At 37.2% G+C, this 18,502-nt stretch overlaps 1 protein-coding gene across 13 annotated transcripts in view; it reads left to right on the forward strand.

Annotated features, from left to right (window-relative positions):
• Positions 1-14,685, forward strand: part of KAT6B (lysine acetyltransferase 6B) — a 129,224-nt gene extending 114,539 nt beyond the window's left edge. For all 13 annotated transcript variants that reach the window (XM_026055770.1, XM_026055772.1, XM_026055778.1 and 10 more), the window contains 5 exons: positions 3,824-4,055; positions 6,179-6,338; positions 6,956-7,222; positions 8,494-8,803; positions 10,808-14,685. In XM_026055770.1, coding sequence (XP_025911555.1) covers positions 3,824-4,055; positions 6,179-6,338; positions 6,956-7,222; positions 8,494-8,803; positions 10,808-13,296 — 3,458 coding nt within the window. In that variant the 3' untranslated portion in view covers positions 13,297-14,685. The remainder of the gene's footprint in view (positions 1-3,823; positions 4,056-6,178; positions 6,339-6,955; positions 7,223-8,493; positions 8,804-10,807) is intronic.
• The last annotated feature ends 3,817 nt before the right edge of the window (positions 14,686-18,502 follow it).

The raw sequence follows: 18,502 nt of genomic DNA on the forward strand, positions 1-18,502 counted from the left end.
GTAAATGCAGTGAATGGARGAAGAAGATAGACTCTATGCCACTCGCACAGGACAGCGATACTTAACAAATCTATTCAGTTCTTGGAAGATGTCAACAAGCATGGGGATAATACAGATCTGGCTGATACAGTTTATTTGGACAGCAAGAATAACTCTGGGTGTGAATTTCACAAGATGATTGTCCATTTTAATCTATTCCTTTTTGACCACTGTCAGAATGGGGTATTAGCTAGTTGGATCTCTAATTTTACATCATGTGGCCTGTTTTAAGAGAACTGAGCATGACAAAGTTAGTAGATAACTAACTAAAGATCTCTGGAAACTTGCACAGTTATATGGGGTGGTTTTTTTGTTTTTTTTGTGCAAGTGTGCTGTAGCATCTGTTGTAGGAAATTATTTCGGGGGAGTTGAGTACTAGGGCTAAATACTGCTGCAGACTGAAAGGATGAGATATTGCTCAGTTGAATTTATTTAACTGAATGTTTTAATGTCTGATCATCTCCTAAATTTGTGATGTAGCTATAAAATATATATATCTTACATTAATTTTCCCTTTCTCAGATTGAATTTCTTCCAATTATTTTAAATCTTAAGTAAGATGAAACCTAGTTGTTCTGGGGAAGCTTGCATGACAAAATCAAAGGCTGTAAGTCACATGGGCATGTTGCTTCACTGTGAAGGCTGGAGATTGGACAAGAAATGCAAATCATTAATAGTGTTTTGGCTGTTTAATTTTGTGATGATACCACTCCTGTGCCCAAAAGAAAAGATAGGCAGCTCTTTGTTCTTCCAGGTTAGGTCTTATATTTTGTTTTTTCTGTTCCTTTGTAACACATAGTCTAAGACTCAAGTACACGTGGAGGGCGGGGGGTGTTTTATACTCTGTCATCCGAATGTTGTCATTGTTCATAGTCTCAAAACATGGGTTATAGTTTAAGAGAGTTCTGTTAGGTTTTCATTTTGAGGCTATCCATTATTAAGACTAGGTAGACATAATGACACTGGGGGTAACTATTTAACAGGGGCGTATTGTACTCATTTCAGATGCTTCAGGATAAATACACGAGCTACCAAGATCAGTCTTTTTTATTTACCTGCAACTTAGATCAATTATTTGGCGTCTCTTTGGTAAGTTTTAATTTAATAGATGTCATTCAAATCACAGAATCTTATAAGAGAAACTTTTCCTTCAATGCTCATTACATGTAACTACTTAGACTGTTACTTCAAATTTATATTTTTGATACTATGGAATGTGAGTATCTTGGATACACATAGGTCTGTTATAGAATGGTAGGACAAGAATACCAACAGGTGTTACTGCCATGCGAATTAAGTTTCAGTGTTTTAACATGAAGTAAGAATGTCAAAATGGTCACTGAGAACTAATCTCAAAGTCGCAAAAGATCTGATGCTCAAGGTTATATTAGTAAAAGTATAAAGCTATATGCAGTTGCCTAGTTAATAATATTGAACTCCTGATAGTGCTTTCTATTAACAAGAAAGTATAATTACAGCCCTTTTATGTATGAGGAAAATGGAAGCRCAGGGAGAAACTTCCTGCCCAAAGTCATTTTAAAGTGTAGTGAAATACAAGAATGAAATCCAGGTCTTGCAGAGATAGCCTGCAGTCACTTGTTAGTAGTGTCCAAGTATTCTTGAATGTTGATAGGTAAAACTGAAAGTTATTCAAAGTCATTTTTAAGTTCTCATGGAATTATTGTAAAATCTAGGTTCTCCTTCTGTCTCCTATATTGACACTCCCATCACTACTTGTACCGCTGCAGGTTTGTATGGTTTTCTAGAGGCAATGACATCTAGTGTATACTCTGAATAAATCTTGTCTTTATATGTCATAAACAAGCTGATCCAAAATTCTTACTTAGTACAAGTGAAGCTTTGTCTAAAATGATGCAGAATAGGCTGTACATGGAGTCTAGGTCTCCCTTAGCACAGTCGGAAGCAAAACAATAATTCTTCACCTTCAAACTAATCAAGATGCAATCAGTTTTTGAGTGTGAGGTTTCTTTCCCTGTTGACAATAGTTGCATAGAGTACAGAGATGCATCATTTGGTTATAAAAGTTTTAATATGCTGTAACTTCTTATGTTAAAGCACCTTCCTTTTAAGGTTTAAGGTAGTGTTTTTTCTGTAAAAGGTTTGCTTACTGAGTTTCCTGTGGTACCTTGTATATGTAGGCAGACTTCATGTAGGTATCGATGTGCTATGTAGCAGAAAGCAGATGCAGGATAGCATTCCTCCTGAAGCTCTGATGTTTTCTCATCATAAATCACACTAATGGATATCTAAGGGTGCACTACTTATTTCAGTACCTATATTGATCACTTGGAATGTAATAATATGTCTGCTTCTTTAAGCATTTTCATGCAAACTGGAGGTGAGAGTATAACCAGTGCATACATATTTTTCCAAATTCAGTTGTGGACCTTTTTGCATCACCCCAAAAAAGGGAGGACCATTGTTTGACTGTGAATAAATATACGTATATGCATGTGTGTACGCGCGCACACACACACACACACGCACACACACACACTTTCTCTCTCTGTATATAGTAAAGCATACAGCAAAACAAGGAAACGACGACTGCTTCGCTCAGCAGGATCTTAATCACCTTTTTGATTCTGAGATGTTTTGTGGGGCAGGAAGTCAGGAGGATTTGTTCAGCAAATGTGCCATGGCTGTGTTAGGTATGTTTTAAAGCAACTTTTGAAAGCTGAAAGAAGGGATTCCCACTTTTCTTTCTTTAACAATTAAAGCGTTTAAGAAGGGTATTTGTTGGCAAAAGAACTGGAAATGTTAGTGGTCTCCAGTTGACTTTGAGTAATGTAATTCCATAAGCATGATGCCCTTGCTTATGGTGGAATAAGCATTTTGTAAGCCTGGTWTTTAAGGTCTGTGTTTGAATAGTGTTTGTAAAAGTGCGTTGCAGAATATTATCATGGAAGGATAAATTTTATTAATTGTGCAATTTTTTTTCCCCTGAATTAGTTTTAATAGTGGCAAATACTAGACTTCTGTTATCTTTAAGCATGTGTGTTCTACTTTAAATTGTAAAAGCTTCTTAAAGCTGAAGAGAGTAAAAAAGGACTTATTGTATAGATAAAAAATAAAATGGTGTTGTGTACTATATACTGGAAATTACATTTTATCATATAATAGCTGATTAATTATTGTCTTGGAGACTTCACACTAGAATTATATGATTTTCTTAAATGTGAATTAAGGGAGATGGTTTTTTTTTTTAAATAAGATTTCTCCTGAGAAATTCAACTAAACTCATGAATTTTGTCACTGCTGAAATAAAGCCACTGACTGTTTAATCAAAAACTCTGGTCACTTGGGACTTCTTGAAGGAAACTGACTTTTCCTGGTGTTACCCATGACAGTTCCTTTTAAGTTTCTACTGAAAATTTTTGGCTTCAGTGATGTAACTCAGSTGTAAAAGGTAGTCACAAAGGCTAGACAGTTATAGTCCTAAATGAGAACATGTATGATTAGAGCTACTGTGCTGAAACATGCTGGCTTTTCTTTTCCTCCTTGCCTTGTGATTAGAAGGGGGGGTTTGGTTAATGTTTGATTGTCTTATCATAAGATCTGACTCTTACCAAGAACTCAATCTTTTTTGATTTCACTGTAATTGTGAAAAACAATCTCTCCTCTTGTGTATAGGTTTGTTTATTTGTTTTCCTAATTTCAAGAGTTACTGACGAAGTTTCCTATTAATATCAGCTTTCTTAAAGGTAGCTTAAATTCTTTAGTTTTGTTATTAAATATATATATATTTTTTTTTTCCTTCTAGGTTATTTACTTTCTAGAAGAGAGGGACAAGCAGGATCCCCTGAAAAGCCATTGTCTGATCTGGGTCGTCTCTCATACTTCGCTTACTGGAAAAGTGTCATATTAGAATACCTTAATTGTCACCATGAAAAACAAATCAGCATCAAAGGAATGAGCCGAGCTACTGGAATGTGTCCACATGATATTGCCACAACCCTGCAGCAGCATAGCATGATAGATAAAAGAGAAGATAGGTCAGTGAATCTTATGCTAATTAAAAAAAAAAAAAGACAAAATATTCCCTTTCTCTACTTACAGAACACTTTTTAACATGAAAAATGTGTAAAATCGTGACTTTAAAATCAAAGGTAAGAGTTTTATTGAAGAAGTCCATAGGGTCAGGTCTTATTAAGGGGACCCTAGACTTTTTTCTCCCTAAGGAAATAATGCTGTTTACATGGTCTTTCAAGCTGGCCACACCCTTCCAACAACTTTAACCAGAAACATTTTCAGTTAAAGTTTTTTCATTCAGTATCAGCTTCCCTAACTACAATTCCTGACTATTTTGCAAATGTCTTGCATTGAGTAGCAGTGAAGGGAAAAAATTGGGTTTATAGGTGAGTGGGTGCATCCTTTCTCAATTGTTACTGGATTCACTCAAGCTATGGGAACAAAGCAAAGTTCTGCCCAAGGCACTGGGAATTCAGGGTTTTTTTGTTTCTATTTAATGTTATCATCAATGTTGAAAGTTATTGCACTGGGAAATGCTGAGGTGAGTTCCTACTTTGTGAATATTATGTTTTTTAATTATTTTGATTGTTTTAGGTTTTAAGTGTGTTTTTTTTTTTCTTTCATAAAATGCTTAAAAGTTCCTCTAAAGGACCATTCAGTGGTATTTGTGGTTTTTGAAGAGCTTCTTAATTCTGTCTGAACGTTACAATCATAGAAACTTACAATTAAATAAAGCTGCCCTACAGAGGGATAGTAGGTTGCCAAAAAACCACCCCAAATGAAGGTGGCAAGTAGCTCAGTCTTAAGCTTTCATGTGCAAGCATTCATAAGGGAGGCTGGCCAAAAAGGAGACTGGTGTGGTGAGGGTAGGAAGAGGGGTGTTGTCCGTACCTTAAAACTTTACCTTTCTGGGGTACGTACTTGCGGGCAACCTGATGAGACAGACAAATTTAAAAGATAATCAAATATGTATTGATTATTTGTATGCAATTTCCTGTCACAAACTACACCCCAAATACTGATACCCAGTTATAAAATAATGCTTTCACCTATAGAATTCAAAATACTTTATAAACAAGGTCAGTTAGTTTTATTTCACAGGTAGTAAAGCTTAGACAGAGAAATGAATTGGCCTGGCTAAAATTATTCAGCAGGTGAGTGGCTGAGCTAGGAACAGAAATCAGGTCTTTGAAATTCCCTTCCAGACACTTACCTTTGGAGGCAGTTATGGTTCCTTATGAACTAAATGAACTCCTAAGTTATGGACTCCTATGSCACTAAGATGGTACTTCATCCCATTTGTCCTTTATTTTATTAATTTCTTGCATGTGTTGAAGTGGAGGTTTGTCTTAATTCTGCAATCTGGAAAAGAAAGAATTGCTCCATTATTTAAAGAGTTTACCTGGATTTGATTTTTAAAGCATCCTCTCAGTGAAAAGGAAAAATGCCACCTACCTATCTGATTTCTAAAGCTTTAAAAATCACTACTTAAAAAAGAATGTTTTTATTTAAGATCTGATAGTTCTTTGCTTTATAACAGGACTTTGGGGGATGTGCCAGTATACTAGCATGCTGTGCTATTAGGATAGTCTTTATCTACATCTGATACTCCATTTCGTAATAGACAGTTGTTTTCTACTTCATCAACATAGAACTGAGCTGCATTTCTATGTCTCACTAAATTCCTGTGTTCATAACTTGCTTTCTTGTCCAGTTAGCTGCCATCTTCAGTTCTATTATTGACAGTTTCCCCACTTTTTACTTCATGATACTCCATGTATTCTGTTCCTGTTCATATGCCATACTAAAATTGGAAATTGTTCTGGCAGAGTGGCTTAAGGGCCTACAGTAAACCTTTTTCATGGATTTACAGTAGTCAACTAGAAAAACATTTCTTTCCTCTGTTGCCCTAGTGATGTTTAGTGTTGAGCTTTCACTTCATAAACTGCTGTTACCTTTCTTCCTCTTAGTAGATAGTCAATAGTGTAACCAAATATCTGTGTATGTCAGCTTGTATTTAGTTCTATGTATCCATTTTTTTACCCGCTTACTTTTCACAGGTTATTGTGCAAAAGGATTTAAACTGTAGGAAGATTGTTTTTATGTAATTATTTCCTAAAATAAAGTACTGTTTATTGGATTGTAGATTTGTAATTATTAGAAGGGAAAAGTTGATTTCAAGTCATATGGAGAAGCTGAAAGCAAATCCACGTATCAATGAAGTAGATCCTGAAAGCTTAAGATGGACTCCTTTGTTAGTTTCTAATGCTGCAGTTTCTGAAGAAGAGAGAGAAGCTGAAAAGGAGGTAATAGCAGACACTTTATTCTGAATTTCCTTTCCTTTGGGTCTTATTACTCCCTAGTATTCAATAGTAGGCTGCCTTTAACAGAGCAGTTTGAACTTTGACCACTGTTTAGAGATGGAGGAAACTGTGATATTGTGATGCACAATTTTTGGAAGCTGTGCAGCAAGACATGATAACTTTTGGGGGATGAATATGAAAACTTAAAACATGAATCACTTGCCTTGGAGCTGTATTTATCACTCTTGAAGTAGTTGAGGAGCATGTAATCAGATCAAATTTGGTGCAGAGCTCAAGGGCTGCAGTGTCAATCGATTCTTTGTGTTATGAACTTGCTCAAAGTGATCCATGTCAGTGGGCATGTAATGTAGTGCTAAAGGACTTGAATCAATTCGCTGCATCATTAATAGTGCTAAATATCCCATGAAATGCAATCTTCTTTGGTTTGTTATCCTAACTGTTATGAAGGAGCTACTAGATGATTCAGCTGAAATGTTGTTGCTAGGTTAGTCAGCAGTGCTAATCAGGGTTGACTTACTGTTAGCTCTTAGCTGAACATAAAGGATATGGCTAAGTAAATGCTGTTTCAGTGACCCATTATTTTAACCTCAACCCTTCAGGCTGAGCGTCTGATGGAACAAGCTAGCTGCTGGGAAAAGGAAGAGCAAGAAATATTCTCCACAAGAACTAATAGTAGGCAATCACCTGCAAAAGTACAATCTAAAAATAAATATTTGCGATCTCCAGAAAGTGTGGCAGTGGTGGGGGAGCAAGGGCAATCCACAGAGCAATCTAAAGAAAGCAGCGAGGAGGATGGAGGGGATGAGAATCAGCAAAGTTCGCCTCCCCGGCTGACAAAGCCACAGTCGCTGGCCATAAAAAGAAAGGTGTGTTACTTCAGTAGTTTGGTTTAAAGGTGTTGAGATCTGATTTCAGTCAAATCATTATCATTGAAACTAGTATCTGTTTTGTATACAAGCATTAGAATGTTTTAATCCTTTCCTAAATTGTGTTTGGACACTGAACAATTCCTGAATTCTGTTTTTCCCCTTCTTCCAATTCTTTTTATCTTTTGGATTTTTCACAGTACTGTAAAACATGGGTGGCACTAAAAATTTTTGTTAATTTTTAAACTAGTGACTGCCCTCTGCTGCTTAGCACTGGTATTGGTTCAATATTTTAATGATTGTTCTTTTTTCATTTTAAGATGGAGTCAAACCTGCTGTGGGGTTTATCTTTCATAGTTCATACAGGAAGTCCTTTAAGGGAGTACCTTCCCCCCGTCCCCCAAACTAATGCCATTAAGAACAAAGTTCTTTTCACACATACTCCACTTGTTTTATAGAGATTTAAATGTTAAATTCTGGTTACTCAGGTGATTGTAATTCTTCATTTGGTTAAAAATTAGCTGTTTGAATGGTTAAAGTTAGTAAACTAAGCATCCCAAAATTTTAGAGCGCTTGTTGAAGTATATGTGTTTAGGTGTCTTTGAGAATTAGGGAACCGGAGAGTCCCTTTTATTTACTTTAGATGAGAAAACTTTAAAGTGACTATAAATCTGTGAGAGAGATAAACACTTAACAGTAGAAATAAACTGTTGAACACTTTTTTCTTTTCTCTATATGTTAGTCAACTGCAGGATTCTTTAGTGTATTGCTAAGACCCATGTGAAGCTTGAGTGTATTTTCTTTGCTGTTATCTATTTCTTTTCTATATGCATTCTTATTTTGAAAAGAGCAGGAACCAGAAATGTAGAAGAATAAATTTTGTCCGGTACTTGTGAATGTTGTTGGAGAATCTACAGAGAAGAATTTGTAAATATAATTTATATAACCCAGCTATGAATATTATTTGTCAAAAGTAGAAGGTAGAAATCRTTGCAGTATGAGGAAATTTCTATTCTTAATTTTCACCTACAGAATAATTGGATTTGTGTGTTTATATCTATACATGCACCCTCCTATTTTAGTTGTTTATACATAAGATATTTTACTGGTGAATTCTCTGTATACTTGAATTTGATGCAATATAAGGTAATTTTTTGAATGAGTAAATAGATTGTGAACTCGCTTTACAAAAATGTATTTGTGTTCTATGCACTGAGTCAGCTAATAAACGAGAACACAGGAAGAGCTATATTTGTGGAATTATTTTTCAGAGACCTTTCTTACTGAAAAAGAAAAGAGGCCGTAAACGCAGAAGGATTAATAGCAGTGTTACAACAGAGACAATTTCTGAAACAACAGAGGTGTTAAATGAGCCATTTGATAACTCAGATGAAGAGCGTTCCATGCCACAGTTGGAACCTACCTGTGAAATGGATGGGGAAGATAACGACTTGAAGCCTGAGATTAGAAAAGCTTTTGAGTATCAACCTGGGCAGCAGAAACATGAGGAGGAGGAGGAGGAAGAGCAGAATAAGGAGGAGAAAGACATTCCTTGTTACAGGAGTGATGATAATTGTCCAAGTAAGCTGAAAATATTCTTATATCTTTGCAAAACTAATTTGTCATGTAAACTTCAAAGGAAGTATTTATTTCTGTCATAAACTTGGAAGTTTTTAACCACTTCTATTTAGTTTTTTTAGTCTTAAAATTTTAAGATCAAAATAATACATGCTTTTAATAGTGTCTTCTCCTTACAAATGCTACGGGCGCATTTGTCCCACATAGTTTGTTAGTTATGTGGCAGCTTCAGATTTTTTTGTTCTGCATTTATAATGTTCACTTCTTTTGTCCCTGCCCATTAATACTGTGATCTGTTTTTCTTATTCAGAAAAAAATAGACATGTTTTTTCAGTCTGAAATGCTGTAGTTCTTGTCCTGTTGGCAAAAGCAACTTTTATGTGCCTACAACAGGGCACTTCATACTCAACAGGGCAGGGATATCACTGGGATATTGTCTAATATTGTTCTCGTATTCTTTACCAATGATCCAAGCAAGATATAACTTGCACAAATATCTCTATTCCACAAAGTTGGTAATTCTGTGAAATGTGTGTAGTTTTTGGGGGGGGGGGACAGACAGACGGACAGTATGTCGTCTTCTGTGTTCAGCGCTGCTGTCTCTATTTTCTCCCCAAAAAGAAAGAGCAAGAGAGTTTTTAATTGTGTTCTTTCAAAGATACTTACCTAGTTTGATTTCAAGGATATTTACTGACAGAAAAACTAATGGATGGATAGAGAAACCAGTAATGAGCCATTCTGAAAGTATACTCATCCCTTGACCTCCTGGCTCTCAAATGCATGTGTAAGTTTTAACTCCAGAATGAATGACTGGATTCTGAGGCCTAGGTATCTTTTCAGAAGCCAGTAGGTATTTCTCTAGTGTTTTCATGATTGGGCGGGAAGTTTAATTTTTGTGATTCTCCCCAGTTAAAGGCTCATCCACTAATTTCTGTTTTAAGCAGCTTTTGTGCTAGCTTAACAGCCTTGCTTAAGAATGTTGCTACTGTTACAAAGCAGTGCACACGTACATTAGAGTATTATCAGTTGTTCCTGCTTCTCAACAGAAATGAATTAAACTGGTAAATTCAGTGTTGTAACTGTGTCCCCATGGTCAGGTTTGTACTGCTTTAACTGGACTGATACGGTGTATTTGTCCATAGACAAATCATACCACATTAATTGACTGTAGGAATGTTATAACACTATAGTTCTAGAGAGAACTTGGTAAAGGAGTATCACTGACACCATTACATTCCCAAGTGCGGCATGTCACATCTTGAGAATAAACTTTCTCCCTTTTTCTGGTATTATATAAGTGTGATCTGGGGAGAGAGAAGAGGAGAGGAGTGAGTGTGTATAGTGCATTTTTTTCATTGTTGATAGATTAATCTAGTGTTCTGATGCACTCTGTTTAATTTCAGTTTGCTCTTGTGTTTAACTTCAGTCTTTCGGCTTTTGTCATGTATTGTGAGTTGTTGCACAATATGCTGCCTGTGAGAAGTGATTGAAATAACCTACCTACCTTTTTTCAGTGTTGATACTAAAACATATATATGATTACTCCAGCTTGTAATCCAAAATCCTCAAATATGAGATTCTAGGCCATCATGTTTTTAATGTCAAAAAAGATGAATATACATTAGATTCATGTCTATATAAAGTAATGGTATACCTCTGTTCTGAATCCAAAGAGTAATAATAAAATCTTTGGACAATGTTTGCTYTAGTTTGCACGTCTTCTGATTTAAATCTTTGTGATTGTTTTAGTGTATAAATGGTAGTCCCTGTTAAAAGTCCCCTACACAGGAAGCACTTTACATATCTGTGCAAGTGTTTTTGAGCAATAGACATTGTCTTCCTATTTTGGTTTGAGATCTCTTTACAACTCTTGTTCCAGAGTTTTGTAATGCATTTTGAATTCATAAATTACTTGGGATTTATCTTTGAATGTGTTAATTGATTGATCCGTGCAAGCTAAGACTTTTTTTTTTCCCCCCCCCTCTCTCTATTCATTACCTCCCAAAGATAATACAGAGGATGTAGCTGTATTGGAAGAAAACACTAAAGACAATCTTGAACCTTTAAAGTGTAAGCAGGGCTGGCCAAAAGGAGTTAAGCGTGGTCCATCTAAATGGAGGCAAAACAAAGAAAGAAAACCTGGCTTTAAACTCAATTTGTACACTCCACCTGAAACTCCTATGGAGCCTGACTGTCAAGTGCTGGTGGAGGAACAAAAGGAAGTAGCTGAAGACAAACCCTGCCCAGTTCCTGCTGTTGCAGAGGAAGAGATTAAAGAGCCTGTTGAAGTATTACAGCCACCAGAGGATGAGGCAAAAGAGCTAGAACCTGAACCTCTGCATCCACCCAGTGAACCCTTTGGAAAACAAGAAAATGATATGATGGAAGCCAGGGAAGAAGAAAGGAACATAGAAGATGGTGGAATCAATTCAAATGATCAAGAAAAAGACAAACCAGAAGATCTTTTTTTGCAAAAAGAAGAGTCCAGGCATTTGGATGATCATGAGGAGGAGGAGGAGGAAGAAGAGGAAGAACCTTCTCACAATGAGGATCATGATGCAGATGATGAAGATGATAGCCACATGGGTTCAACAGAAGTGGAGAAAGAGGAATTGCCTGGTGAAGCTTTCAAAGAAATGCTGGAGACACAGCAGTCTTTTTTAGACGTAAATGTTCAAACTGGTAATTCAAATCAGGAGGACTTAATGGATTGCAATGTCGACCTTGCAGCTGATGAGAGTGGAAGTGACCAGAAAGAACTTGCTGTGGATTCAGACCCAGTGCCTGAATCCGACGATGATCATACAGATAACAACCAGGACCAAAAAGCTGGTGAAGAATTACATTCTGATTTCAAGGAAGAGAGTACTGAGACCATGGAGATTGATTCAGAGACAGTTCAAGCAGTGCAGTCTCTCACCCAAGAAACAAGTGAACATGAAGATGCATTTCAGGATTGTGCGGAGACTCAGGAGGCATGCAGAAGTTTGCAAAATTATACCCATACCGACCAAAGTCCCCCAATGACCTCGCTGGATGATTGCCAACAGTCTGACCACAGTAGCCCAGTTTCATCTGTACACTCTCATCCCAGCCAGTCAGTTCGTTCTGTTAATAGTCCAAATGTTGCTCCATTAGAGAACAGCTATGCTCAGATCAGCCCAGATCAAAGTGCCATTTCTGTGCCATCTCTACAGAACATGGAGACCAGCCCAATGATGGATGTTCCCTCTGTTTCTGATCATTCACAACAAGTTGTGGATAGTGGGTTTAGTGATTTAGGGAGCATCGAGAGCACAACAGAAAATTATGAAAACCCAAGCAGTTATGATTCTACAATGGGTAGTAGTATCTGCGGAAACAACTCTTCACAAAACAGTTGCTCATACAGTAGCCTTACATCTAGTAATCTAACACAGAGTAGCTGTGCAGTGACACAACAGATGTCTAATATTAATGGAAGCTGCAGTATGATGCAACAGACTAACATCAATTCTCCTTCTACCTGTAATGTAAAATCTCCCCAAGGTTGTGTTGTTGAAAGGCCTCCAAGCAGCAACCAACAGTTATCTCAGTGCAGCATGGCTGCTAATTTTACACCACCTATGCAGTTAACTGAAATCCCCGAGACTGGCAATGCCAACCTTGGATTATATGAAAGAATGGGTCAGAGCGAATTTGGAGCAGGGCATTACTCGCAGCCGTCTGCCACCTTCAGCCTTGCCAAACTGCAACAGTTAACTAACACGCTTATGGATCATTCTTTGCCTTACAGCCATTCAGCTGCTGTAACTTCCTATGCAAACAGTGCCTCTTTGTCCACCCCCTTAAGTAATACAGGGCTTGTTCAGCTTTCTCAGCCTCCACATGCTGTTCCTGGAGGACCCCAAGCACAGGCTACCATGACCCCTCCCCCCAACCTTACTCCTCCTCCGATGAATTTGCCACCTCCCCTTTTACAGCGTAATATGACTTCATCAAATATTGGAATATCCCACACCCAAAGACTGCAGACTCAGATGGCCAGCAAAGGTCATGTTTCTGTAAGAACCAAATCCACGCCTCTGCCGCCTGCTGCAGCAGCCCATCAGTCACAAATTTACGGGCGTGCTTCACAGACCGTGGCTATGCAAGGGCCTGCACGGACCTTAACAATGCAGCGTGGTATGAACATGAGTGTAAATTTGATGCCAGCCCCAGCTTATAATGTCAATTCAGTGAACATGAATATGAATACCCTTAATGCTATGAATGGATATAGTATGTCCCAGCCCATGATGAATAGTGGTTATCACAGTAATCACGGGTATATGAATCAAACACCCCAGTACCCTATGCAGATGCAGATGGGGATGATGGGAACTCAGCCATATGCACAGCAACCAATGCAGACAGCACCCCACAGTAACATGATGTACACTCCTCCAGGGCATCATGGCTACATGAATACAGGCATGTCTAAACAGTCTCTTAATGGATCCTACATGAGAAGGTAGGCCCTCTGGAGAGATGAACTACCAAACGGGCAAATTGGATTGATCTGCACAAATATCTTTTGGAGAGTATGATTTCAAAACCAGCAATTGGTGTGAATGCAAAAACATTTGTTGGCACCATTTAAAAGCTGTATGCAGCAGAAAGCCTTATACAAGTGTGTTTTGTTTTTTTTCTTATTTCCTGTTTTTGGTTCCTTTAAAAAAAAAAAAAGACTTTTTGGGGGGGTTCTATGTTTTGTTTGGGGGGAATTAGGTTGTTTTCCATTCTTTTTTGTTTATTTTATTGAGCTTGAAGTTCTCTGGAAAGGAAGAACTCTTTCTATGAACTGCAATTACACAGCAGCTGATGGTTCAGAGCCATTTTATGTGCCTGCTCCCATTAAAAATGTGGATAAATAGACTCCAAAACTACCAGACAGTACTGGATCCTGAGCTTTTCTCTCTCCTTTCCCCACATGTAAATGCCTTTTAACAGTTCTTTTATTGTATTATTTTGTTTCTGAAGGTGACACTTCCGCATGCCGCTAATGTCTTTGTTAGTGACAGTGCATTTTGTAGTACTGTACAAGTGTTGTGCTTAACAGTAAGCCATTTCTTAATTTTTTTGCCTTGATTAGGTTACCCTAGTTTGAGGGTAAAAAAAAAAAAAAAAAAACCAGAACTATATTTTTGTTAATTATAAAACTTGTAAAAAATAATAAAGAAGCTGAAAAAGCTATTCACATTTTGGTTAGTTCAAAGGGTTTTATTGCTGTATGTTTGGTGTAAAGTTGAGACTCTTTTCCATTTTTTTGGTGACCAGTTTCTTTGGGGCTGGGGTAGGGAAAAAGGCAGCTTTCTGTTTTATAAATACTGATTTATCTTTTTTGTTGTTGTTGATTGAAGCATATCTCAGTGTTTATTTGTCAAGTTTTGAAACATTTTCATATATGTCCAAATACTTGGCAGGATTTAAAAAAAGTAGTGAATTTGGTGTAAAGTTGCTATTTTATGGAAATGCCTCTAACTTTACATTTTCATTCCATCTGTAGATTTTTCTATCTTTATAAAATATTGGAGTTATTTTTTAAGGGGAAAAAAAATAGAGCAGTAGCGTGTGAATAGCTCAAACTAAGCTTACAGATCGCATGTAAAAAGGCAAAAGTTATTTGTGTCTGTTTATATTGCTTCCTTTTTTGTAGCCTTTGTACCTGTACAGAGTGACTGTAAGGGCCGAACAGAAGAGGCTTGATACATGTAAAAATAGAACCCAGTGACACTCTCTTGTATTTATCTGTTATCTTTTTAGTCAGTCAGTCACTTAAAACAAACAAGAAACAAAAATAAAAACCGTAAAAACAAAAAACCCTAAGCTGTACATTTTAACATAAAATAAATTATGATGAGCCATTTTTAGCCTCTTGTGTCTTGTCATAGTGTGATGTTGCATGGGGAATTACCTCCTGAAATAGTGTTTGTTACAGCTCTCACGTGCTTGATCTAAAGCCCATTAAAGTTAATGGGGTTTGGATTAGGGTGTTGGAGCCTAAATGTAGGTTACTCATAATCGCATACACCTTGTGAAAATAAAGAGTATCTAAGATTATTTTTTTAAATAGTCTTAATAAAAAATATTGAATAAATACATATTGAATACATTACAATGTTGTGAATATTTAATGTATGAAACTTCTTTCCTATAGAAAGYGTTTATATATAAAAGGGTATATGATGGTAATGACCATGATGTTTGGATTGTATCTTAATGACAAAACTATAACCTTTTCTTCCTTTTGGCTGTTGCTGAGTTCCAAGATGATGAAAATCTTGTGTTGAACCTCCCCCAGAGTTCTCTGTGTGTGTATATACATGCATGCGTGTGTGTGTGTGTATAAACATATATATGTGTGTGTGTGCTTGTGTATATATATATGAACACTTAAGATCTGGCAATAGGAGAGCTGTAAAAATCAAGAAGGTTCTGTATGTTGAGTTCTTGTTAAGTGAATGTACCAGACTTAAATCAGGTGCACCTGAATTGGCACCAAAAAAGGGCCCTGTGAGAATGTTTCAAGATGCTTTTAAAGTGAATGTTGCCATTGATTACCCCTCTGCACCACTGACATTGCAGGAAGGTTGCTAGCTAAAGTGAAAGAATCAGTCAACTTAACTGAAAACACTGTTTTCCCCATTCCAATGTATAAAGCAGCTTTATAGGTGGCACTCTAAATGTGTAAAAGTCAGAAAAATGTGTATTTAAAAAAAAAATGTACGTGTTCTTGTCACATCAAGGAATTGATCCTTCAGATTCATGTACATAACCTGTTTAGATTTGTAAAGGATGGGGCAGCAATCTGAACTGTGGATCTGAAAGGGGGCTGGAGTTACTGGTTGAGTTGTAATTTGTAATTTGGAGTAACTTGTATTTTAGGAGTTCAGAATCTTTGAGAAGAAGAGAATGATACAACTAAGACTTTGTTCATGTGCTAGCACTGTCAGACTTGCTTTTTGAAGGCAGAGAGGCTATTCATAGTACCTAAACTATATGTCTTTGCAAATTCACTGTCTCATTTTTTGGCATGAATTTTTATGCTTAGGGAAAGGAAAGGTGAATTGAACACAGGTTAACGTGCATTGTTTGAATGTGCATAATGGAGACCTTGTATCCTTGTTGAATGACTGCACATTGAAACAGGAGCATTGTTTTTTGTTGTTCTTATTTGTATGTTTTATAGTGAATGAAAAAGCAATACGTGGGTCTTTATCCATTGCTATTCAACTTCACCTTCCCAAATCTGTAACATACAAGCAAATCAGACCTTCTCACCATTTCAACATGAGGTAACCTGAAACAGAACATCCTGACTCCAGCATAATGCTAAAATTCTGTATTTGTGATATGCAGTCAAAAACTTTGGGTGGGAAATGATTTACTGTGTATGCACAGCAGGCAGATTGCTTTTTTTGTTGTCATTGGGTTTTTTATTTTTATTTCAGAACTGAATTTCTTTCAGCAGGACAAATGGCTCTTTTTTCCCATAGTGACTCTTAAGCTCCAAACTGCATTACTACACTGAAACCTCTGCTTTTTAAGAAGGCTGTCTCTTCCTTGACAGATCTACCTCTTCTATGTATTGTGAGCCCATTRCAGTGTCAATCTTGACTGCATGCTCCAGCAACATCCCAGCTGAGCAGTAGCTCTTCCATCTAGTGTCTCAAAAGAATTCATTGCAAAGTTGCAGTAGATTATTCTTGTGAGATGCAGAAGGTTTCTATGCCTGCACAATCTTAGTCTTTTCATAAGCAAAGGGCATACTTTGACTGGCAGAATACTTTATACCCCTGGTGATTTGCAAGGAGGTGGTAAACATGCCTTATTTTGCAGGTACATTGCTTGCAGGCCTGACTTCTAGAGGAAGTTTATGCAGCTAACACTTGTTGCCATAGCTTGTTGGGTGGGTTGACTGGTGATTTGATGTAGCTGTATTGTGAGAGCTGCCTGCACTGCTGAAGCTGGCTGAGTCTAATTCATTCTGGGAGAATGGTAGAGAAAGAAGCTGGGAAGTAAATATAAAGTATGTTCRCTTTGGCGAATGCTAGTTGGCATAGCAGTACCAGCAAAATGCTTCAGGCAGGACCTGGCTCTAGGGAAGATATTGCTTTTAGAGCAGAACCTACTTCATCTGGAAGCTGCTGAATCACTGTACTCCTGAAAGCTTCACTCTAGCCTTCTGCAAAGGCAGGAATTGTAAGTGTTCCCACATTCTAGCTACCTAATCTAATACCAGTGGACAAAATGTAACCAATTTGTGACTGATCTTTTAAGAGACTGCCTGAAGCAGACTATCCACTAGTATCATGTGGACAGTCCACTATCTACATGATTCTGGTTTTATCAGCCTTTTTAACTTGTCTATCAAGTGGACTGGTTGATAGAAAAAATTAAACTCCATTTATGCACAGCAGAGACCTATAACAAGAATGGGGCCAACAGAATCATCTGTAGTGCTTAGGGTTGTCCTGTTATAGCCTGTTTTGTAGAGACTAGCACCTTCAGGACCACCAGCAAGAATGATGTGTAAAGAGCTATGACTTTATTTTTTTTCTCCTTCTTCCTTTTACGAAGTATCCTTTTATTTTATTTTATTTTTTATTAAAACTGTGTATTTCCAGGCTTCTTAATGGCATATATAGAAGCCACATATATAGGTCATGTCTTCTGTAGTGAAGCACCGGGGTGTGCATTGTTCAAATGTTGCTACAGGAGTTGTGGAATGGGGAGGGAATTTGTAAGAATGTACAAGGTAGGATTTTAGCTAGTTAGTTGAATCACTTAAAAGTAGTTCTTTTTTCCCCATCTACTAAATAAGAATAAGTGAGCTTAATTAGGTCATGTTTAGATCTTCATGTAGTACGTGTAGGAACATTGGAATACAGGTTTCTATCAAGTTGCTTTTAAGAAATTACTTCTGTACTATTTTTCATCTTTATGCTAGAATGGCCACTCTTAGCTTCTAAGTAGTTTGGATTTGTCCTTTGGAAACTGTAGATAATTTTTTCTGTTGCTGTGTTAATGTTGCCGTATGCCAATTTCCTAAACTGCTATGCTGAACAACATGAGTGGGAACGACTTAAAAGATTCTAGTATTTTGCTTCCTATCAGTAGCGGGGAGACTCCTACTTGGATACTCCATCAGTCTCCACTAAAAGCAGCTGGGCCTCAGGAAATTAAAATTTTTTCCTGTGTATTTGCACAAGTGTCAGACTGCAAAAGAAACACCCATCTCCAGGCCCCAGAAAAGCTTGTTCAAATACAGTTCTGTGTATAAATCGGCTAAAAATCCTCTTCTAGCTATAGCAGTCAAAGTATCATGCAGGGTACAAGAAAGAAAATAACTTACAACTTGACCGAGGGGAATTCAGGTAGATTTTTGTTGCATTTCAGTAGGTCATTTGATAAAGAGCTCATGCCTGTAAGGCTAATGCTAAGAAACTCTCCTCTACCAGAGGAGAGAAAGTTAAGCTTTCTCTATAAGTAAATGAAAGACCACAGCCATGTGTCTGAAATGCAGGTTTGTCAAGATGCAAGGCTTGGAAAGCTGTTGCATGTGTAGGTTGTGAACTAAGTTGCAGTAGATAGTGAGGTACTCTAAGAGGTGTGTTTGAAGGTCTTTAGAAGTAGGTGGAAAAAGATGAGGGACCCCTTCCAAGGTTTATAGATTCTTTC

The sequence above is a fragment of the Apteryx rowi genome, unplaced genomic scaffold (assembly GCF_003343035.1).
Source record: "Apteryx rowi isolate R43461 unplaced genomic scaffold, aptRow1 scaffold_126, whole genome shotgun sequence".
Classification (NCBI taxonomy): Eukaryota; Metazoa; Chordata; class Aves; order Apterygiformes; family Apterygidae; genus Apteryx; species Apteryx rowi.